The sequence below is a fragment of the Oncorhynchus nerka genome, linkage group LG10 (assembly GCF_034236695.1).
Source record: "Oncorhynchus nerka isolate Pitt River linkage group LG10, Oner_Uvic_2.0, whole genome shotgun sequence".
Classification (NCBI taxonomy): domain Eukaryota; kingdom Metazoa; phylum Chordata; class Actinopteri; order Salmoniformes; family Salmonidae; genus Oncorhynchus; species Oncorhynchus nerka.
The window spans coordinates 83,545,093-83,570,044 of NC_088405.1; the positions used below are offsets into that span (position 1 = coordinate 83,545,093).

The window sequence follows — 24,952 nt, forward strand, 5'->3', positions numbered from 1 at the left end:
TGAAGGTACCACGTTCACCTGTACAAACAATAGTATGTAAGTATAAACACCATGGGATCACGCAGCCGTCATACCACTCAAGAAGAAGACGTGTTCCGTCTCCTAGAGATTAACGTACTTTGGTGCGAAAAGTGCAAATCAATCTCAGAACAACAGCAAAGGACCTTGTGAAGATGCTGGAGGAAACAGGTACAAAATTATCTATATCCACTGTTAAACGAGTCCTATATTGACATCCTGAACGGCCGCTCAGAAAGGAAGAAGCCACTGCTCCAAAACCACCATAAAAAAGCCAGACTACGGTTTGCAACTGCACATGGGGACAAATATCGTACTTTTTGGAGAAATGTCCTCTGGTCTGATAAAACAATAAAAGACCTGTTTGGCCATGATGACCATCGTTATGTTTCGAGGAAAAAAGGGGAGGCTTGCAAACCGAAGAACACCATCCCAACAATAAAGCACGTCAGGAAGTTAAAGCTTGGTCGCAAATGGGTCTTCCAAATGTACAATGACCCCAAGCATACTTCCAAAGTTGTGGCAAAATGGCTTAAGACAACAAAGTCAAGGTATTGGAGTGGCCATCACAAAGCCCTGACCTCAATCCCATAGAAAATTTGTGGGCAGAACTGAAAAAGTGTGTGCGAGCAAGGATGCCCACAAACCTGACTAAGTTACACCAGCTCTGTCAGGAGGAATGGGCCAAAATTCACCCAACTTATTGTGGGAAGGCTACCCAAAACGTTTGACCCAAGTTCAACAATTTGAAGGCTATGCTACCAAATACTAATTGAGTGTATGTTTACTTCTGACCCAGTGGAAATGTGATGAAAGACATAAAAGCTGAAATAAATCATTCTCTCTACTATTATTCTGACATTTCACATTAAAACAAAGTAGTCATCCTAACTTACCTGAGACAGGGAATCTTTACCAGGATAAAATGTCAGGAATTGTGAAAATCTGAGTTTAAATGTATTTGGCTAAGGTGTATGTAAACTTCTGACTTCAACTGTATATTCTCCTCTATTTACTCTCAAATTGAAAATCATGCAAGACTACAAATCCCTGCAAGCTCCTGCATGTCATCTCTAGCTGACACCTTTGCTAACAGGTATTGTCAATTTAAAACGTGCACAAGACCGTTCACAGAATTGTCAATTTAAAGAAATGTATCCAATTTATTCATGACTAAATTTAGCTAACATTAGATAGTTAATCCAGAGATTCTTACCTTTGCCTCGATTCGGCAGTCTCTTCCAGATCATCATGGTGTTTGTAGTTCTTTATCATTATCTGCAAATCTGTCGTTCTGCCCCTGAACAGGCAGTTAACCCACTGTTCCCAGGCCGTCATTGAAAATAAGAATGTGTTCTTAACTGACTTGCCTGGTTAAATAAAGGTAAAATTAAAAAAATTGCCATTTCATTTTTGTGGTAAATAGAAACGAATATATTGTTAAAAGTCACCTTGTCCTAGAGAGATATACACATGCACACCAGGGTAAGCCTACACAAAACACAGCCTTTTTTTAAGTGCATCTAAAATTCCCTATGGGAGAAATGAGTAGTGGGAAAACGATTGGAAACATTTCCCTGTTTGACCACTAGGTTTTATGGGCATTATGAATCATACTGTGGTACTCTATTGTCACCAGCACAAGGTGCACCTGTGTTATGATCATGCCGTTTAATCAGCTTCTTGATATGCCGCACCTGTCAGGTGGATGGATTATCTTGGCAAAGGAGAAATGCTCACTAAAAGGGATGTAAATAAATTTGTGCACAACATTTTTGAGAAATACGTTTTTTGTGCGTATGGAAAATGTCTGGGATCTTTTATTTCAGCTCCTGAAACATGACCAACACTACATGTTTTATTTATATTTTTGTTCAGTGTACATTGTCTACTGGTATAATTTTAAATTGAGAACAAATAGCTCAATATGTAAACAATGTGTAAAAATAAGCTATTCTCTGCTTCAGATACCCTTACGGCCAGTAATGCCCTCAAACTGTAGGTCTATGGCTGCATTGGCAATGCATGCCATATGATAAGCTGCTAAATGGATTCACATACCGTAGCTGATATACTGAGAGAGAGTGACAATCAAATAAAACACATTTGAGATCTTACAACTAGACAAAAAGGAAGTGTTCATTTGAGAATACAATCTGGAGGCGAAAGAAACGCACACCTGTTTAGGCCAGGTGCTGGATGGCGAAGTAGAACACCTGTTTAGGCGAGGTGCTGGATGGCGAAGTAGAACACCTGTTTAGGCCAGGTGCTGGATGGCGAAGTAGAACACCTGTTTAGGCGAGGTGCTGGATGGCGAAGTAGAACACCTGTTTAGGCGAGGTGCTGGATGGCGAAGTAGAACACCTGTTTAGGCGAGGTGCTGGATGGCGAAGTAGAACACCTGTTTAGGCGAGGTGCTGGATGGCGAAGTAGAACACCTGTTTAGGCGAGGTGCTGGATGGCGAAGTAGAACACCTGTTTAGGCGAGGTGCTGGATGGCGAAGTAGAACACCTGTTTAGGCGAGGTGCTGGATGGCGAAGTAGAACACCTGTTTAGGTGAGGTGCTGGATGGCGAAGTAGAACACCTGTTTAGGCGAGGTGCTGGATGGCGAAGTAGAACAAAATTAAAGGAGAGCCGCACACTCTAGGAGCTCAGATGCAATAATTGAATAACCCAATATCCAACGTTTCGACAGACTTCATCAGTGTATAATGACAAACACTGCGGGTCACTAGTTTATATAGTGTCAAAGGACACACACAGGTGTCTGTAATAATGGCCGGGTGTGGACTGATGTCATTGGTTATTTCTCAGATTTCAAAAATACAAAAAACATCAATGAGAGCATACAATCATAGATGCAATTTGGCTATATAGGCCTACCAACATTTACAATGAATAGCAACATAACAATAATCACAATGGCTTCAGATCAAAGTCCACGTTGGGACCGAGGGTCTTTAAATTAAAGATCCAGGCAGCCTCTCGTTTTAACAATAAATTGTCGAGGTCACCCCCTCTCCTAGGGAGAGTGATATGTTTGATGCCGATATAACATAGGGATGAAATCGAGTGGTTCGCTTCCAAAAAGTGGGCCCCAACTGGGTATGTCAAGTTTTTGCACCTAATGATGCTCCGAGATTTGTACTTTTAATTTGCGCTTTGTTTTACCCACATAATTTGTTACCACAAGGACAAGTTATAAGATAAATAACTGCCTTAGTGGAGCACGTGATAACACCTTTGGGGAAACAGATCCCAATCAAAGGTGTTATCACTTCTTGAAATGTAACATCCAATCAAAATCTTGCTGGTCCGCTGGCTCCCAGCATTCAAACTGTTTTTTTCAATACAACATTCTCCAGACCTCCAAGGGAGGCGTGACACGATGTGATTTTGGAGGTTTGGCAACCTGAGACTATTTGTCTACCAATCAGTTCAGAGCCGTTTGACCTTGTTGTGTTGGCTCTGCTGTGTGGTCATCGAATAGAATTGATAGGACAAGAGACAGAGGAGGGGTCATTGAACAGATGTCAGCTGTTTGCTGTCTAAAAATGGCACTGCATGGATTTTTCTCTGTGTGTGCATGTTTTTGTCAACTGACAAGGCATGTAGGCCAACATTCCACCATATTGTTAGTCCTGTTTTTCTGTCTACAATGTAGCAACTTGATTCTTCTATTGGTCTTAAAGCCAATGTTAAGCTGAATCCTGGACTATAAAATGATTCTTCAAGGAGCTTGCTTTTAAGTCCAGTAGTAGGCTTAATCCGGGTCTGGGAAACTGTCCCTTGATGTCTATATTAAATTACTGAGGATATCGCCATCAATATGACCTATTCCATATCTAGATTGCCTTTCTATCTAGGTATGGAATAATACCTTTCCTGTCAGATTCTTTTTTTGCTGCCATAACAATCCTTGATTGAAACGTTACTTCACTCTTAGCCATGTTGTCCTCTTTGTGTCTCTCTGATTTAATCAACGTCCTGCAGGGAAGCAGAGAAGACACAGATATGGTTATCTATTTGGGATGTGCATCTTTCCCTTTTAAGACAATTCGAAACGCATCTAGGTACATGGGCCCCGATATGATGCAGGAACGATGTGTTTTGTTTGAAACGATTCTGTGCGATTCGGTTTGATTAGAGAACGAATCGATGCATTTCGGTTCGATGCGATTCAATGCACTAACATTCTTGCATAAACACATTCATTTTCTATTCCAAATTACAATTGGCTGCTGATGGAGCTCATGAGCTAGGCTTCTGAGCTGGATCTACTGCGCTGACGTGTGTGTGTGTGTGTGTGTGTGTGTGTGTGTGTGTGTGTGTGTGTGTGTGTGTGTGTTGTGTGTGTGTTTGCTTGCTTGCTTGCGCGTGCGTCAACATTCTCTGATGTGTGGACCTCCAACCATCTTTGTGGTACCATTTGAAAGTTTACATTTGAATTGTGTTCCCATTTTAGTTCAGTTATCAGCAAAAAACAAATATTAAATATCGTCTAAGCTACAAAATATGCACATATTAAAAATAAAAAAGTTCATGCATGTTTAAATAATTGAATATTTATTTAAAAAAAATATATATATATATATAAACAACATTTTAAAAAACTAAGTTTTTAAATTGTATCAAACTCAACCGTTTATTTTTTCCAATGATGAAGACATGGATCTCTCATGGAATGGTGGGGTGTGCAAAATGGGTCAACTTTGAGCTTGCGGTGTGTTCTGATGCCAGGCGCTCTCCTTTGGCATTCTGGTCCAAAAAGTCATTTTCAGCTATTTCTTCCATGGGAAAACGTATGGAAAGTTTTGTTTAAGTCCTACGGGATGCTGTCAAAAGGGATTGAATTCATATGAATTTACCCTGTAAAATAAGAACCTCTGTCTATGAACTTGCTTTATTACAGTGATTCTCCCAGGGTAACGTCAAAGAAATGATGGCTTGGTGTTTTCTAAAATGGCAGACGAGCCCAACTACCACAGGGAGAAGAATCTGTGTGTATCCCAGACACTTTATCTTCTACAAGTAAAGTCATCACACAGTTCACTATATCACAGCTAAAGTAGAGAGCGTATGTCTGCCTTGAAAACCTCCCCATCTACATTATATAGGCTACACCTTCATAGCCCACGATTGGCTACATTTTGGCTCACTCAGCAGTTAGGTGCTCTCGGATATGACGATTTGGTTCAGTGTGCTGTGCGCTGAGGTCTGATTGGTTGCTTTTGGCTCAGGCCACATAGTGCTATGTGCAATCAGCAGAATAGTCCCGTGGGGATTCATATTCAGCGTTACTCAACAGAAAACAGTCTCTACAAGGCACAGTGAATGGTTGGTAATGTGGAAGCTGAAGCTATGAACTTTGAATGAAGCATAACATAGTGTGCCATATTTTAGTTTTTAGGCTCCAGTACAGAATGAAGTATAACACATCTCTTTGTGCTTCTGTAGGCTTTCATTAATGTTTTCCCTTGGCTTTTTTATTTTCAAAAAAGTCAAAAGAACTTGCATTGTGAATGTGATGAAAAGACAACAGAAATACCTGGAGATGTTTTCCTCATTTTAATGTTGAGGCCCTTTGAAATGATACTTGATCACGTATGTAATTAAATTAACTTGTTTAGAGTTGATTTAATGAGCTGACATAAGCATGTGAAGGAAATGTATATTCACAGATGACAGCGCAAATTGGAGAATATTGATTGGGAATGTGTTGGGAACTTGTTTTTCCCCAGGGAACACAGGCTTAGAATCTCTGCAGGGTCATTATCATTAGGCACCAGTCGGAAGAAAGTGGACTGAACGGGGAGGGACTTGTCCAATAAGAAATGCTTGATTTCGTTTTCTGTTACAAAACATTATTAAATTGTTTCTATTGCGGGCCCTAATGAACATGAGTCCTATGCCCTGTCCCAAAACTTGTAAACTGCAGCCCTCCTTCCTTCCTTCAATTATTAAGACTTGAACAGGGTCGTAGAGTGGTAGGTGTAGTATGGCACTTGTCAGACAGCACCTACGGTCATAGATCAATTAAAGGTCACGGCACAATCTTTCTGAAAACCCTGTCAGTCTCATTTCAGGGTAAAATTATCTGGCTTGTTTGTTTATCTTACTTTGCACTGTCCCCCCCTCTCTCCTTTCATGTCTTCTGGGCCGGGGAGGAGGAGGGGATAGCGGGATGAAGGAAAGCTTGCGGTGTGTTCTGATGCCAGGCGCTCTTTAGAGCCAGCTGTGTGCTTGTTGGGAGTTGTGTCAAAATGCCCCCTCACCCTTCTCTTTGCCTCTACTGCTATCCATCCCTCTCTCTTCTCCCTCCCTCCCTCTCTCTTCTCCCTCCCTCCCTCTCTCTTCTCCCTCCCTCCCTCTCTCTTCTCCCTCCCTCCCTCTCTCTGCTTCCCAACCTGTTTTTTCCTTCTATCCCCTGTTTCATGGAGTATTCTTCTGAACATTCAAGCATATCTGAGCATGTAGTGAAAGGAATATTGTTTTTTTCTCCACTATCACTGTGCAAACCAAAGCCTGAAGGCCTGATTTGATATTTTCCACAAATAAACGTTTCTGTATCTGAACAAAATAACATGTCATAGCTGGAGTATATCGCCCTTCAAAAAAAAACATTGTTTCCTAACAATAGAGGAATAAACTTTACTGGCAAACCGGGGTGTTAATGGTGCAAAAGTGTAAGTGAGAGAAGTGAGGGTTTGATGTGTGCGCGTGAATTGTTGCAGGTGTATGCGTGCGATCTCGCATGCGTGTGAGAGACAGACTGAGAGGAGAGGTTGTTGTGTGTGTGTGTGTGTGTGTGTGTGTGTGTTTGGGGGAGGGGCGGATGGGCTGACAGCGAGAGTTAGGTGACGTCAGCCAGTGCGGCTCCATTCATGAACAGCCTGAATAATTGACGAGCCGGCCTCCGGAACAGTGCTGCACCATGCAGAAGCCATTATGCAAAGCAGCTAGCATCGGCAGCCATCTCTCCCCAGCTTCAGCATCACCCACACCATAGAGAGGGAAGGGAAAGGAATGTAAACGGAAGCAGGGAGAACGGGAAGAGCGAACAAGAAGCCAAGGAAGGATGGAGAGAAGGGGAGAAGGAAAAGAAGAGGCTTTGCAGTAGCCGAATAACGTGCCTGTGAATCACTGCAGAGAGAGGGAAAGACAGCGAGAGGGAAAGAGGGAGCAAGAGAGGGAGGCCATCACGGTGTCTGTTTGAGAGAGGGTGTGCTCCGAAAGCCTGTATGCGAGTGATATCGGAGGGCTAGACGGTCGTGTCTAACCCAGACCCCACACACGAACCCCTGTCTGGGATGCAACCGGAGGCACCCCTCCCCATCTCCTCTGCCTCCCCTCCTCGTGCTGGTCACTGAGTAAATGGATGAATGAAGCAGGTGGAAGCCAACAGGCGGGTTGAGTCCTTCATGGCTACCAGGTTAGTTCTTATCACTGCTTCAGGGGTAATTCACATTCGCATCCTCACCTTGCACTGTCTAGTAGAAATTAATAGGAGGGCTAATTAGCTTAGGCTAATGCTTATCAGAGCATCTGATGACGGAGGAGACCGGTTATCTCGTCTGTAGACGTGCTGGCAATGTTATTTATTTTTCTCCATTCCCAGCACTTCAACTAACAAGGTAACCTGTCTCCTCCGTTATTGGACGCTCTGATTAGCATTAACCTAGCGCGAGCTAATTAGCCATGTTAGCCCCCCTCCTGTTCATTTATACTGTACAGTGCAAGGTGAAGATGCTAATGTACATTGGCTATACGGAAACATCAGGGATGTCTTGCATGAATGCCCAAACTGTTTAAGCGTAACTGTCTGGCTTTAGGGCCGATGCATGTTAAGCAGAGTATAATCAAAGTGAGTGACTCGGAGCCTTAGTATTTTGTAGCACGCTAATGCTAACAACCAATAATTTGAATAGCCAATTAATAACCATGATCGCTACAGAAAGAAAATGAGAGGAGAGAGATATTAAGATTCAGGAATGCTGGCTGCAAGATGCATCCATCATTCCGTATTCATATCACCTTCATTTATGAGCATATCTAAGCTGTCTGTATTGTAGCAATTCTTTGATGCATATTGGGAAAGCACCATGATTATCTTTACACATTTGACACATTTCCTTTAGTTGTCATGTTTTAAGCATGACATCTCTGTCTTTGCATGCCTTAATTGATCCATCCCACTTACAATGACTACATACAATGACTCTGTTTTGTCACAGAATAACCTGAAACATAATCCATCGTTTCACCCTTTTCAGTGTTATTAGAAGTGTAACCTGTGCTGCTGGGCCCTTGTTTTCAAGAACAGGAGTATGACCTTATGAAGAGTAGCTTGACCTGTGTCAACAATAGTGCCGTTTGACGTCAGTAAGCATAGCAACAGTTGGCCTCCACTTCTCCCTCTCCAGTGGAATTTGGGTTCAGTGTCAAAAAATGTTCTGTGTCTTTATACAATGGTAAAATACAGATGCTAGTAGGCTCAACCTGAGATTTAGGAAATGGGCTTCACCTGTATAGCAGGTGAATAAGTGTCCTCATCTGAATGCTGTCAAGCCACAAAGCGGATGTGTAATGACTGCTAATGGATGCCAGGACATTGTTGTTTCTAGACACTGATCTAAGATAGTTTTTTACTGATGATAACACCCTTGAGAAGATGCAAAGGTACACACACCCTCGTCCTCCTACCCAGCTATAATAAGCATCCCAGTATGGTGTATCAAGCGGTCTTCCTGTGTGTAGTCTGTATAGACCAGATAAGGATGGATAGAGTAATGAAATGATAGATGAGAGGGTGAGGCACTGTACACACATCCTCCCACCATCCCTTATGTAAGGCAACAGCACACACAGAATGTATGATACAATCACTTCCAACCAGGTGGGTTTCAATAATATCACTCTCACCTGCTGGAGCTAGTCGAGACACACCTGTGTGTAATTGTCTATGCCTGTAATGTTGCCCACAGCAAACCAAAGTTCCACCAATAAGCTGTCATCTACTGAATGCAAGTTAGATGTCTCGAGTGAATTAGGGAGTATTACTGAAGCGTTGTGTGTGCAATGACCAAGCAATTTAACAAGAATAAACGCATGCCTCAATAGTAAAATGGCACTATAATTTCTCATATTGTAGCTGTCTAGGATGTGTCCTATGACCTCCCTCTCTCTTTGTTGGAATCTGTTTGCTATTACAGCCTGACACACACACACACACAAACTCTGCTTAAATAATAGTCTTCACCCAAAGCCCTTGGGTGATATAGAAAGTGAACTGTGGAGAAAGAGGTGGGAGGAGTGAGAGAGAAAAATAGTGTGTAAAAGCTGATGGCAGGACACCACAGGGTACAATCCGTGGGAGCTTACTGTTGGGATAGAGCGAGAGGGAGGGTGAGAGGGGGCGCCAACACCTGCAGCAGAGCTGCTGTTCTCTCACCAACCATGAAGAGGGTTTAGTGAAGTTAGTGTTCTCTCCACTGAGCTACACCAACATGGCCAAAAGAGCCTCAGTTAACTGATATCAAATGAAGTACTTCTGTTGAATCTGCCAGCACTTAGACCTGAAGTTCTGGGTGCGTGTTCATAAAATATCTTAGAGTCCTGATCTAGAATCAGATCCCTTCTCTTATTCATTGATTTAAAAAAGGCAAACTGATCCTCAATCAGCATTCCTACTCTGAGACGCATTATGAATACGTGCCCTGCAGAGTAGACACACTAGTCTGAATAGGAAATCAGTTAGTCAATACATTGTCCTCGCTCGTCAAGGGCAGAGACAGTGCCTCATTGATGTGCTCTGAATCAAAGACTAATCTGGCCCTCCGGAGGAAGTGAACACATTGTCATTGGGGAGGTTCCTGCTATCTTAAATTGTCTGATGGTCAAACAACGTAACTTGCAATGGAGTGGATGTTTTTTATAGGGTCTTTGTAAATCATGCATCATGTCAAGACTTATATTTGTTTAATTGAGTACACCAGCCATACTGTACTCAACAGGAGGAGCACGGTCCGGGTCCAGAAACACTTTTTTTTTCTGCTGTTGAGAGTTGTAATAGTAGAATGCACAAGGTGCAATTTTGACATTTGTTAGTGCATGGGCAGTTTTCCTCTTATGTCATTCACTGGCAGTATTATGTCCTTCACTGGCAGTATTATGTCATTCACTGGCAGTATTATGTCATTCACTGGCAGTATTATGTCATTCACTGGCAGTATTATGTCATTCACTGGCAGTATTATGTCATTCACTGGCAGTATTATGTCATTCACTGGCAGTATTATGTCATTCACTGGCAGACCTTAGAGAGCTATTTATAACCTGTCAGAAATGTCCAGTTGATCAACTACTAGCCCACATTGATTATTAGGGCATGAAATTACCTTTTTGGTCTACCAGCCAAGTATTTTTTGCTGCTTAAATTACACTAACAAACCACAAGTTAACAGATAAGCATGCTTTGTAATGTTTCTAAAACAGTACATGAATTACTAGTAAGAAGTAACTAATGTTTGTGACCTGTCTTTTATCCAAAATATCACGACTCAAGTCATGTTTGTACCTGTGAGATTGACTAGTAGAAGTGTTGTCTTCCCTTCCCTAGCAGTTGAAATTCAAACATAGAAAAACAACCTAGCTTCTGAACAAAGCAATGTAAATAGTCAAGAAACACAAGGACAAATTATCATTTCAGTACATTTTTGTTTCAAGTAAATTAGACAAACTTTTATTCCTGTGCATCTAAAAATGAATCTTTCACTCAGCTCTTCACGTGCGCACAGCCTCCAGCCAGGCTGTGTTGCAGCGCAAGGTGGAATAGGTTATATACGAAACTTTGAAAATGGCTACCACAGCATTTATTTGACGATAAATATGATCATACTTGACTTTTTTTTCGCAAATGCGAGTGAAATGCTCAAACTGTGGAGCCCCGACCACCCGCCAACATTGCTGTTGAAATAGACATCTTACCCGACAATGTCAAAATCCACCCGCAGGTGGTGGGTGTTAATTTTAGACCCTGTTGATTTTGTTGAGTCACTCAGGTATCATATGAACACATAAGACATGGAAAAATGTGTAGAATTTCTGGAAATTAGCTTTAAAACTGCAACATTTTCTTCTTAATTAACCCCATAGCAAAAGGTGTAGAATTGCAGGAAATGACCTTTTAAAAAGGCTAAATGTTCTCTCTGACATCAACAGGGGTGTGGGGTTGCAAGGTCGGGGTTTGTTACTATGCTGATAAATTATCATATCCATCCCTACCTTTTACACACCTGTGTGACTGAACCTTCTCAAATAGTAGTTGAGTACACATTTGGATCTCAAGGATTCAGCCCATAAGTGCTCTGAGTATCTCAGAGTTTAAACAATTATTTTAATCATTCCCTCTCTTTCCATCTCTCACTGACAGCACTACCAGCAATTCGAACCGGAGCACGCCTGCTTGCTCGCCCATCCTGCGCCATCGCTCTCGCTCGCCCACACCCCAGCAGAGCTTGGAGCACAGTGGTGAGAACATGGTGGAGAAGGGCCACTTGGACCCCGCCTCTGACAAGGACAAGTCCCCCTCCACCCCAGAGCAGGTGGTGCAGCGCACCTACAGCCAGTCGGTACACTCCGCCACACGCAGCAGTGGAGGCAAGAACTCCAAGGTGAGCCCATGCACCTGGACCAGACATGCATTGGATATAACACGCACATGGGACAAAACACAATTGTGTATAGGGGGTGAACATTTATGCAGTAACGCACACACACACACACGCATGCATATCGTACACAGTGCAGACACACACACAAAATACTCCACATTACATACCTATCATGCTCTTAAATCTCCATTGAAGGAGGGTTTCCCCCTATCTCAGTCCTGTAATCTTCGGGAAATAACCATGCTCTGGTCTGGACCAGGGGCCAATGGGCAGGTGTGGACACGCCCCAAATACATAGCCTCTCTTGCCCGTCCACTGCATATCATCACACATTTGCTCTGCCTTTTAATCACATCTTCACAGGACAATAAAGTTGTTTGCCTTTTGGGCCTTCTGATCCACTGGGGCTAAAAAGTAATCCACTCTCTCACAACAGGAGAAGCAGCAGAGATCTCGGTACAAATGGTCAACTCGATTACTTCATCCCAGTTGAAATGAATATACTGTAGAGTGAACTTCAGTGTGGGCTGTCTGAATGAAATTGACAAAGTTCTTGTGTGAAGAATGTTTGTCTGCCACTCAGTAGTGGATTTTGAAAATCTGCTTCTTAGTCAAGTATCATCGTAAGGTTCTTCTCAACCTTTTTCATATCCCATTCCATGGTGATATTTGCCTCATTTCCACTCTTAGGAATTGATTTGTCCGTCGGTTGTCATGCCATGTTACTCCTCTGTTTTACTTTCGAGACATTGTTATGTTTCTGCACCAGCTGCACCATGTTAAAACCACTCACAATCCATGTCTTTAATTTGAAATTCTTATGGATTTCTTTTTTCTGCCTTAGGTGTTTGCTGTTTATTTGTTTTTGTTTTCTGATTTTCTTTGTTCTTCTTCTCATGCATGCTAGTCTCACAAGCGACTTTCCAAAGTAAGCATCAATCTTTTTCTGTTCTTTCTCCTTTCTCCTTCCCGCTAGCTTGTGCTCATGCCTGGTGACCTTCCTACTATCCCTGCAATACGCTAATTGTTTCTCCTCTATGCCATCCTACATTATGCTAAGTTAACGTGTGCCTCTATCCTGTTTTTACCTATGCTACTTTACGCTACCTGATGAGGCTGCCCAACCATCTCTACGCTAAACTATGTTAGCCTAACCTAGCTTACCCCTTGCTAACCAACTGTATTAGCCTACCCCTTGAACTGACCTGATCTTGTTTCCCTCATGCCTTGATAGCTAGAAGCACTAACTCACTTTGCCCTGTGTTTACCTATCCCACCCTTTAACGCCTCTACTATTTTCTAACCAACCTTTTTATTTATTAGACTTGGTGATCCTAAACTCCACTTCTCCTTACTCTATGCTGCACTATATCAATACCGGTTACCATATTTTTTTCTGGAGAATCTCATTTCTATACTGCTTGAGCACATGTTAAAATGGGTACCATGGTAACCGGAAACCCTCAGTCTATTCAACATTACCATTACTTAACTTTCCATCTCTCTATCACACCACATTATCCAAACCTATCTTAAAGGTACGCTCATCAATATGATGTCATCATCCAGCACTGGAGACAACTTCCTGTTTACAGACAACTGAATTCAAATCTGCTAAGACTGACACTATTAGCTTTGTATGTATGATTTCATATTGCAGAGTGTACCTTTTATGCACCTATCCCCACATTTACCTTTCATCTGCATACACAAGGCTAACTTATTACTGACTAAAACCTAATGAGTTTACTAGGAGTAGGCTATACTAAGAGTAGGCTATACTAAGAGTAGGCTATACTAAGAGTAGGCTATACTAAGAGTAGGCTATACTAAGAGTACGGCTATACTAAGATTTTATACTAAGAGTAGGCTATACTAAGATTTTATACTAAGAGTAGGCTATACTAAGATTTTATACTAAGAGTACGGCTATACTAAGATTTTATACTAAGAGTACGGCTATACTAAGATTTTATACTAAGAGTACGGCTATACTAAGATTTTATACTAAGAGTACGGCTATACTAAGATTTTATACTAAGAGTACGGCTATACTAAGATTTTATACTAAGAGTACGGCTATACTAAGATTTTATACTAAGAGTAGGGCTATACTAAGAGTAGGGCTATACTAAGAGTAGGGCTATACTAAGAGTAGGGCTATACTAAGAGTAGGGCTATACTAAGATTTTATACTAAGAGTAGGGCTATACTAAGAGTAGGCTATACTAAGAGTAGGGCTATACTAAGATTTTATACTAAGAGTACGGCTATACTAAGATTTTATACTAAGAGTACGGCTATACTAAGAGTACGGCTATACTAAGAGTACGGCTATACTAAGAGTACGGCTATACTAAGAGTACGGCTATACTAAGATTTTATACTAAGAGTAGGCTATACTAAGAGTACGGCTATACTAAGATTTTATACTAAGAGTACGGCTATACTAAGATTTTATACTAAGAGTACGGCTATACTAAGATTTTATACTAAGAGTACGGCTATACTAAGATTTTATACTAAGAGTACGGCTATACTAAGAGTACGGCTATACTAAGATTTTATACCAAGAGTACGGCTATACGAAGAGTACGGCTATACTAAGATTCTATACCAAGAGTACAGCTATACCAAGAGTACGGCTATACTAAGATTCTATACTAAGAGTACAGCTATACTAAGATTCTATACCAAGAGTACAGCTATACTAAGATTCTATACCAAGAGTACAGCTATACTAAGATTCTATACCAAGAGTACAGCTATACTAAGATTCTATACCAAGAGTACAGCTATACTAAGATTCTATACCAAGAGTACGGCTATACTAAGATGCTATACCAAGAGTACGGCTATACCAAGAGTACAGCTATACCAAGAGTACGGCTATACTAAGATTCTATACCAAGAGTACGGCTATACCAAGAGTGGCTATACTAAGATTCTATAGCAAGAGTACGGCTATACCAAGAGTACGGCTATACTAAGATTCTATACCAAGAGTACGGCTATACCAAGAGTACGGCTATACTAAGATTCTATACCAAGAATACGGCTATACTAAGATTCTATACCAAGAGTATGGCTATACCAAGAGTACAGCTATACCAAGAGTACGGCTATACTAAGATTCTATACCAAGAGTACGGCTATACTAAGATTCTATACCAAGAGTACGGCTATACCGAGAGTGGCTATACTAAGATTCTATACCAAGAGTACGGCTATACCAAGAGTACGGCTATACTAAGATTCTATACCAAGAATACGGCTATACTAAGATTCTATACCAAGAATACGGCTATACTAAGATTCTATACCAAGAGTACGGCTATACCAAGAGTACAGCTATACCAAGAGTACGGCTATACTAAGATTCTATACCAAGAGTACGGCTATACTAAGATTCTATACCAAGAGTACGGCTATACCAAGAGTACGGCTATACCAAGAGTACGGCTATACTAAGATTCTATACCAAGAGTATGGCTATACCAAGAATATGGCTATACTAAGATTCTATACCAAGAGTACGGTTATACTAAGATTCTATACCAAGAGTACGGCTATACCAAGAGTACGGCTATACCAAGATTCTATACCAAGAGTACGGCTATACCAAGAGTACGGCTATACTAAGATTCTATACCAAGAGTACGGCTATACCAAGAGTACGGCTATACTAAGATTCTATACCAAGAGTACGGCTATACTAAGATTCTATACCAAGAGTATGGCTATACCAAGAGTATGGCTATACCAAGAGTACGGCTATACTAAGATTCTATACCAAGAGTACGGCTATACCAAGAGTATGGCTATACCAAGAGTACGGCTATACTAAGATTCTATACCAAGAATATGGCTATACTAAGATTCTATACCAAGAGTACGGTTATACTAAGATTCTATACCAAGAGTACAGCTATACTAAGATTCTATACCAAGAGTACAGCTATACTAAGATTACAACTATACTAAGATTCTATACTAATAGTATGTGATTGCAAAAGGCATCCGTGTCAGGGATTTGCCAAGGCAGGATACTCTGAGTGCAGCCCAATCCAGAAATCTGGCAGTGGCTTCAGATTTAAATTCAATTTTCACAAAACCGCTTGTTGCAATTTCGATGAGGCTCTCTTGTTCAGTTATCGGTAAGTGGACTGGAGGCAGAGCATGAAAGGGATAACAAATCCAGTTGTTTGTGTCATCCGTTTCGGAAAGTACCTGCGTAATTGCGCACCCAACTCATTCCGGTGCTTCGCTACGTCACATTTAACGTTGTCCGTAAGCTTGAGTTCATTTGCACACAAATCATACAAAGATGGAAAGACCTGTGTGTTGTCCTTGTTAATGCAGACAGAGAAGAGCACCAACTTCTTAATCATAGCCTCAATTATTTTGTCCCGCACATTGAATATAGTTGCGGTAAGTCCTTGTAATCCTAGATTCAGATCATTCAGACGAGAAAAAACATCACCCAGAAAGGCCAGTGGTGTGAGAAACTCATCATCATGCAAGCGTTCAGACTAGTGAAAATGACGGTCAGTAAAGAACTTTAAGCTCATCTCTCAATTCAATTAATGTGATTGGATGTTAATTATTTGTCTAGGCTACCTGTATTTGACATTGTGTTATTTCGCTGAACAATAGATTGTTTAATCAGAGCCGGTCCTGACCTCCCTGGGGCCCTAAGCAAAATTCTGCTATGGGGCCCTCCTACCTGACCCGTGAGAACATGTAAACCATTTACTATTTCCACACAGTCACACCTGACACCTCAGTGCTCCCACTACAATCATCCCTCCTTTAAAACGGTTTGCTCCATCTGTCAGTCTAAGAATAAGTAGAACAGAACAGAATGAGGTATATGCAAACAATGTTTATTGAATAGAATATTTTCTATAGCATCTTAAGATAAGATAAGTGATTGTAGAAAATAATCAAATATAACACTGAGCTTTGGCTCTGCTGCCTGGTAATTAGTCCAGTCCTCAAAACATTATACAATTAACTTTGTCAATACAATGTAAACACAAGCCTATAGGCTATGGCTGCAGCTATATGTCTTAAAATAGTTCAATAAAACCTATACATCTGTGTGATTAACTTTGGTTCCCTCTACAGCCTGGGCATTTTCAGCATCAGCATGGGCACCAGTCTATTTGGACTGTCTGGAAGAAATGGAGAAAGTATGTCATATAGTTAGTTAAGAAGTCATTTACACAAATGCACTTCTGCCATACAATCTTAAATGTTACTAAGTATATAAACATTTCAATGTTTGAATTAAAATCTTACCATCAAAATATTCCTCTTCTGCACTTTATTAAGGCAAAATCATCATCATCAATGATGTCATCATAGGAAATGTGTTTCTCCACGTCATGATTTATGCTGATGATGGCCAGACCACTATGACATGGGAGACCTCAGGTAGCTTTTGATGTGCTTTCATTTTGAAAAGCTCTTTTCTGCCAATGCTACTGTTACTGGTAGGGTGACTGCAATGATTAGGGCCATCCAAAGGTTAGGATAGATTTCCTTTAGGTTTTTCTCACAGAGAAAGAAAAGCGGCTCAAAGGCAGTCATCTTATCTGTTGGCAGATCAGGTCAATTCTGAATGTCGTGTGCCAGATCCATTCCACTGATGTCACAGTCATTTCTGAAGGTTAGAGTGTTTTCAACTTCCATGCAGTGAGCCTTTAAAGATTCACTGGACATCTGAGAGGCAGTGCTGAAGTTCAGCAGCACTCCATATTTGGTTTTCACCTGGTTGAGTGTTTCAAATCTCTCATCTATGGATGTCACAGCAAAGTCGACCACAATGTTGGAGTAGTCAGTGCATCAGTTCATCAGGAGCCTCATAGCTGAAATGTCTCTTGCTGTTTCTCAGACTATTTTCTTTCAGAACAGCCTCCACATTAATTTCTTCACAAATGCTTTTGGCTGTTATCTGGGCCTCAGAGAATCCAGTTTCCTGGTATGTAGTGAGGGAGGTCTTTGCATTTGAGATTAAATTCACTGCGATATCCAACTGCATTGAGGGGGATTGGAGGAGCTTGTTCATCTTGTTTGTCATTGTCAGTATCTCACACCATACGACACAGCAAATCAACCAGAGGCAGGACCCAACTTCCTCTGCAAGTGCTTGTGCCTCCACTTTGGCCACAGGATCGTTGATCCTGTAATACCTCCCGAACCTCAGAAGCCTGATACCTTATTGCATGAACACTTTGGAGCCGACTCTCCCATCTTGTCACTCCGTGACTTCACGGTTATGTTCACGTGTTTCTTCAAAACACTCCATCTTTGTGTGTGAAGAGCTTTTGCACATGCCCAAAAAACCTAACTGCATCTTTTGATTATTATTATTATTATCATAAGCTTGCCCTCTGCAATCTTCAAATGGAATCTTCAGTTCTTTCAGCTTCTCTAAGATGACGGTGGACAGATTCAAGCCTGTTGTAACCTCAACATTCACAAAGCAGAGGAAGTGCTCCTTGATCTCTGGCTTTCCCTTTAAAGCCACTCTTCTCAGAATAATGGACATTTGCTCCTGGTGACTAATGTCAGGTATACAGTCCAAGATAATGGAGAAGTACTTTGAGTCTCTTACTTGAGTCACTATTGCTTCCAGAATCTTGTCACTCACAATCTGTATCAGCTCATTCTGTGTGCGCTTCCCAAGGTAATGAGCATGTCTCTCCATCTTTAATTTTGCTGAGATGATTTTCTATAACGTGGTCAAATTTCGCCAGTAATTCAACCTCATTTAGGAAGTGTCCATTATCTGGTTGGAACAGCTTGTTTAAACCCCTGATTGCTAGGTTTCTTTCAGCCAGAGACTGGGTGATACTTATTAAACGTGTAAGGACATCCTGCCATCTCTTTCTTTCAGCCAGAGACTGGGTGATACTTATTAAACGTGTAAGGACATCCTGCCATCTCTTTCTTTCAGCCAGAGGCTGGGTGATACTTATTAAACGTGTAAGGACATCCTGCCATCTCTTTCTTTCAGCCTCAAAATTGTCATCTGTATCTGGTCAAGAGTCTGTCCCCGACTTAGGTGCCTATCAAGTTCTCTCTACTTAATCATATTGTTGTGTTCAGCACTACCCTCATGGTGTTTCAGAATGGTGTTGATATTTGACCAGTCATTCACACCTTCCTTTATTATTTTGTAGTCTTCTGTAGGAAAGAGCATACAGCAAAAACAATACACAGTGTTGTTTTTGATTGAGTTTGAAAGCCAGCTCTTGGTAATCTTCTGTAATAAGCCTGAATGGAAACCTCTTCTAGACTTGTCTTTAGGTTAAGAAAAATCCACTCCTGGTTAGAATGGACCTCTGCCCACTAACTCAGTCCTCATAAAGTCTGTGAAAACTGGGGCCAATCTGGGTCATTTGGTGGAGCAGCAACTGTTATATTATGGTCTGAGCTGCTTGTATCCTCTGCTGGCTGTACACCTCTGGTTGTGCTAGTACTGGCTGAGGCTGCCTGTACTTTACCTGGTCTGTGTTAGTACTTGCTGAAGCTGCCAGTACTGGGTCTGTGTTTAATATTTGCTGAAGCTGCCAGTACTGGGTCTGTGTTAATATTTGCTGAAGCTGGCTGTACTGGGTCTGTGTTAGTATTTGCTGAAGCTGGCTGTACTGGGTCTGTGTTAATATTTGCTGAAGCTGCCAGGACTGGGTCTGTGTTAATATTTGCTGAAGCTGGCTGTATTGGGTCTGTGTTAATATTTGCTGAAGCTGGCTGTACTGGGTCTGTGTTAATATTTGCTGAAGCTGGCTGTATTGGGTCTGTGTTAGTATTTGCTGAAGCTGGCTGTATTGGGTCTGTGTTAGTATTTGCTGAAGCTGGCTGTATTGGGTCTGTGTTAGTATTTGCTGAAGCTGGCTGTACTGGGTCTGTGTTAGTATTTGCTGAAGCTGGCTGTATTGGGTCTGTGTTAGTATTTGCTGAAGCTGGCTGTACTGGGTCTGTGTTAGTATTTGCTGAAGCTGGCTGTATTGGGTCTGTGTTAGTACTGGCTGAGGCTGGATGTGGATCAACTGAGTCTGTGCTTGTACTGGCTGATGATCCAGCATCTCCTCTACTGACAAACGTAAGCACCATAGCACCTGTAAATTATAGATAACAATACTCTTATTATTTTTATCAGCTGCATCAGGCCCATTCAAACGGGCTCCCCCAGATTTCCTTTTATACATTCTCAAATATAAAATAGTATTTATACTATGGCTTGGCTGAATAATTGATGGTTATTATTTACTGAGAGGTGTGCATCCATATTTCCCAGTATGCCCAGCTAATCAACTTTTTAAATTCAATATATAAATCAATAATCAATGTCAATCCATTGCTTTCCATCTTGCATTAGTCCAGAGTTGTAACTAAACCTTGACTGAGAGACTAGATAATCATTGTCTTGTTTTAAAATGTGTGCCTATGAGGGGTGCCATCACATCCATATATTCTCTGGACTGGTCCCCAAAGAGGTTGCTGCTGGAAAGCGAGAGGTTCATTTCGTGCACGCGCATATGAACGTACATGAACGCAGGTTCACGTGTGACGCGGTTCTCTTTTCCGAGCTGCAGTTTATAATCATCGTTGTCCGTTTGCGTTTATCCAACGTAATAAATAGTTGTATTTCACTCTCACTTTTGTCAGGCACAAAGTCACATAACACAGCCCTGGAAGTGGCTGGCAAGCAAGACACAGACAGACCAAGAGATGCACTGCCCAGCTAGGTTAGCAAGACAGACAGACTAGAGAGAGATGCACTGCCCGGCTAGGTTAGCTAGACAGACAGACTAGAGAGAGATGCACTGCCCAGCTAGGTTAGCAAGACAGACAGACTAGAGAGAGATGCACTGCCCAGCTAGGTTAGCTAGACAGACAGACTAGAGAGAGATGCACTGCCCAGCTAGGTTAGCAAGACAGACAGACTAGAGAGAGATGCACTGCCCAGCTAGGTTAGCAAGACAGACAGACTAGAGAGAGATGCACTGCCCGGCTAAGTTAGCAAGACAGACAGACTAGAGAGAGATGCACTGCCCGGCTAGGTTAGCTAGACAGACAGACTAGAGAGAGATGCACTGCCCAGCTAGGTTAGCTAGACAGACAGACTAGAGAGAGATGCACTGCCCGGCTAGGTTAGCAAGACAGACAGACTAGAGAGAGATGCACTGCCCGGCTAGGTTAGCTAGACAGACAGACTAGAGAGAGATGCACTGCCCAGCTAGGTTAGCAAGACAGACAGACTAGAGAGAGATGCACTGCCCGGCTAGGTTAGCAAGACAGACAGACTAGAGAGAGATGCACTGCCCAGCTAGGTTAGCAAGACAGACAGGCCAAGAGATGCACTGCCCAGCTAGGTTAGCAAGACAGACAGACTAGAGAGAGATGCACTGCCCAGCTAGGTTAGCAAGACAGACAGACTAGAGAGAGATGCACTGCCCAGCTAGGTTAGCAAGACAGACAGACTAGAGAGAGATGCACTGCCCAGCTAGGTTAGCAAGACAGACAGACTAGAGAGAGATGCACTGCCCAGCTAGGTTAGCAAGACAGACAGACTAGAGAGAGATGCACTGCCCAGCTAGGTTAGCTAAACAGACAGACTAGAGAGAGATGCACTGCCCAGCTAGGTTAGCTAAACAGACAGACTAGAGAGAGATGCACTGCCCAGCTAGGTTAGCAAGACAGACAGACTAGAGAGAGATGCACTGCCCAGCTAGGTTAGCAAGACAGACAGACTAGAGAGAGATGCACTGCCCAGCTAGGTTAGCTAGACAGACAGACCAAGAGATGCACTGCCCAGCTAGGTTAGCAAGACAGACAGACCAAGAGATGCACTGCCCAGCTAGGTTAGCAAGACAGACATACCAAGAGATGCACTGCCCGGCTAGGTTAGCTAGACAGACAGACTAGAGAGAGATGCACTGCCCAGCTAGGTTAGCTAGACAGACAGACTAGAGAGAGATGCACTGCCCAGCTAGGTTAGCTAGACAGACAGACTAGAGAGAGATGCACTGCCCAGCTAGGTTAGCAAGACAGACAGACTAGAGAGAGATGCACTGCCCAGCTAGGTTAGCAAGACAGACAGACTAGAGAGAGATGCACTGCCCGGCTAGGTTAGCTAGACAGACAGACTAGAGAGAGATGCACTGCCCGGCTAGGTTAGCTAGACAGACAGACTAGAGAGAGATGCACTGCCCGGCTAGGTTAGCAAGACAGACAGACTAGAGAGAGATGCACTGCCCGGCTAGGTTAGCAAGACAGACAGACTAGAGAGAGATGCACTGCCCGGCTAGGTTAGCAAGACAGACAGACTAGAGAGAGATGCACTGCCCTGCTAGGTTAGCAAGACAGACAGGCCAAGAGATGCACTGCCCAGCTAGGTTAGCAAGACAGACAGACTAGAGAGAGATGCACTGCCCAGCTAGGTTAGCAAGACAGACAGACTAGAGAGAGATGCACTGCCCAGCTAGGTTAGCAAGACAGACAGACTAGAGAGAGATGCACTGCCCAGCTAGGTTAGCAAGACAGACAGACTAGAGAGAGATGCACTGCCCAGCTAGGTTAGCAAGACAGACAGACTAGAGAGATGCACTGCCCGGCTAGGTTAGCAAGACAGACAGACTAGAGAGAGATGCACTGCCCAGCTAGGTTAGCAAGACAGACAGGCCAAGAGATGCACTGCCCAGCTAGGTTAGCAAGACAGACAGACTAGAGAGAGATGCACTGCCCAGCTAGGTTAGCAAGACAGACAGGCCAAGAGATGCACTGCCCAGCTAGGTTAGCAAGACAGACAGACTAGAGAGAGATGCACTGCCCAGCTAGGTTAGCAAGACAGACAGACTAGAGAGAGATGCACTGCCCAGCTAGGTTAGCAAGACAGACAGACTAGAGAGAGATGCACTGCCCAGCTAGGTTAGCAAGACAGACAGACTAGAGAGAGATGCACTGCCCAGCTAGGTTAGCAAGACAGACAGACTAGAGAGAGATGCACTGCCCAGCTAGGTTAGCAAGACAGACAGACTAGAGAGAGATGCACTGCCCGGCTAGGTTAGCAAGACAGACAGACTAGAGAGAGATGCACTGCCCAGCTAGGTTAGCTAAACAGACAGACTAGAGAGAGATGCACTGCCCAGCTAGGTTAGCAAGACAGACAGACTAGAGAGAGATGCACTGCCCAGCTAGGTTAGCAAGACAGACAGACTAGAGAGAGATGCACTGCCCAGCTAGGTTAGCTAGACAGACAGGCTAGAGAGAGATGCACTGCCCAGCTAGGTTAGCTAGACAGACAGACCAAGAGATGCACTGCCCAGCTAGGTTAGCAAGACAGACAGACCAAGAGATGCACTGCCCAGCTAGGTTAGCAAGACAGACATACCAAGAGATGCACTGCCCGGCTAGGTTAGCTAGACAGACAGACTAGAGAGAGATGCACTGCCCAGCTAGGTTAGCTAGACAGACAGACTAGAGAGAGATGCACTGCCCAGCTAGGTTAGCAAGACAGACAGACTAGAGAGAGATGCACTGCCCAGCTAGGTTAGCAAGACAGACAGACTAGAGAGAGATGCACTGCCCGGCTAGGTTAGCAAGACAGACAGACTAGAGAGAGATGCACTGCCCGGCTAGGTTAGCTAGACAGACAGACTAGAGAGAGATGCACTGCCCGGCTAGGTTAGCTAGACAGACAGACTAGAGAGAGATGCACTGCCCAGCTAGGTTAGCAAGACAGACAGACTAGAGAGAGATGCACTGCCCGGCTAGGTTAGCAAGACAGACAGACTAGAGAGAGATGCACTGCCCGGCTAGGTTAGCAAGACAGACAGGCCAAGAGATGCACTGCCCAGCTAGGTTAGCAAGACAGACAGACTAGAGAGAGATGCACTGCCCAGCTAGGTTAGCAAGACAGACAGACTAGAGAGAGATGCACTGCCCAGCTAGGTTAGCAAGACAGACAGACTAGAGAGAGATGCACTGCCCAGCTAGGTTAGCAAGACAGACAGACTAGAGAGAGATGCACTGCCCAGCTAGGTTAGCAAGACAGACAGACTAGAGAGAGATGCACTGCCCAGCTAGGTTAGCAAGACAGACAGACTAGAGAGAGATGCACTGCCCAGCTAGGTTAGCTAGACAGACTTGAGAGAGATGCACTGCCCAGCTAGGTTAGCAAGACAGACAGACCAAGAGATGCACTGCCCAGCTAGGTTAGCTAGACAGACAGACCAAGAGATGCACTGCCCAGCTAGGTTAGCAAGACAGACAGACTAGAGAGAGATGCACTGCCCAGCTAGGTTAGCTAAACAGACAGACTAGAGAGAGATGCACTGCCCAGCTAGGTTAGCAAGACAGACAGACTAGAGAGAGATGCACTGCCCAGCTAGGTTAGCAAGACAGACAGACTAGAGAGAGATGCACTGCCCAGCTAGGTTAGCTAGACAGACAGACTAGAGAGAGATGCACTGCCCAGCTAGGTTAGCTAGACAGACAGACCAAGAGATGCACTGCCCAGCTAGGTTAGCAAGACAGACAGACCAAGAGATGCACTGCCCAGCTAGGTTAGCAAGACAGACATACCAAGAGATGCACTGCCCAGCTAGGTTAGCAAGACAGACAGACCAAGAGATGCACTGCCCAGCTAGGTTAGCAAGACAGACAGACTAGAGAGAGATGCACTGCCCAGCTAGGTTAGCAAGACAGACAGACTAGATAGAGATGCACTGCCCAGCTAGGTTAGCTAGACAGACAGACTAGAGAGAGAGATCCACTGCAAGCTTGCATATCAACTTAATGTTAGTTATTTGCTGACATCAAACTTGAAGAGGAGAGAACAAGTTTACCTGATTTCTGTTCCCGCAATTCACCCTCATGGTGTTTTTTTCTTCTTATCTTTTTGTGACCAGAAGAATAGTTCCGCTTCATCCTCTTATTCAAGTTGTAAACATTGACACCCACTTTGACACGAGGGGGATGCCGGGTCCTTGCGTAATTTGCGGGGCCCTAGGCAAGTTGCGTAGTGAGCGTATAGGGCCGCCCGGCTCTGCGTTTAATTTGATTTTTGCCAGTGAAATGAGGCTACTCAGGCAAGGGGGAAAAAACTAGCCCCGTTGGAAAATAGAAATGGACTGTTTGAAAATTTGAAGATAAAAAAATATATATGTTTTTGGCGTACCCCAGTTTGGGAATACCTGCCTTACACTATTCTATGGACTTTATCCTAACCTTCTTTAACTTCTTGAC

The 24,952-nt window shown here is 43.1% G+C and overlaps 1 protein-coding gene across 6 annotated transcripts in view; it reads left to right on the forward strand.

The window, feature by feature from the left end:
* gramd1ba (GRAM domain containing 1Ba) overlaps positions 1 to 24,952 on the forward strand; it is a 105,657-nt gene that overhangs the window by 35,559 nt on the left and 45,146 nt on the right. For 5 of the 6 annotated variants that reach the window (XM_029671580.2, XM_065023842.1, XM_065023844.1 and 2 more), the window contains one exon: positions 11,452 to 11,692. In XM_029671580.2, coding sequence (XP_029527440.2) covers positions 11,452 to 11,692 — 241 coding nt within the window. Of the gene's footprint in view, positions 1 to 6,950; positions 7,453 to 11,451; positions 11,693 to 24,952 lie in introns of those variants that run through there. The other variant, XM_065023845.1, reaches the window with a different exon arrangement.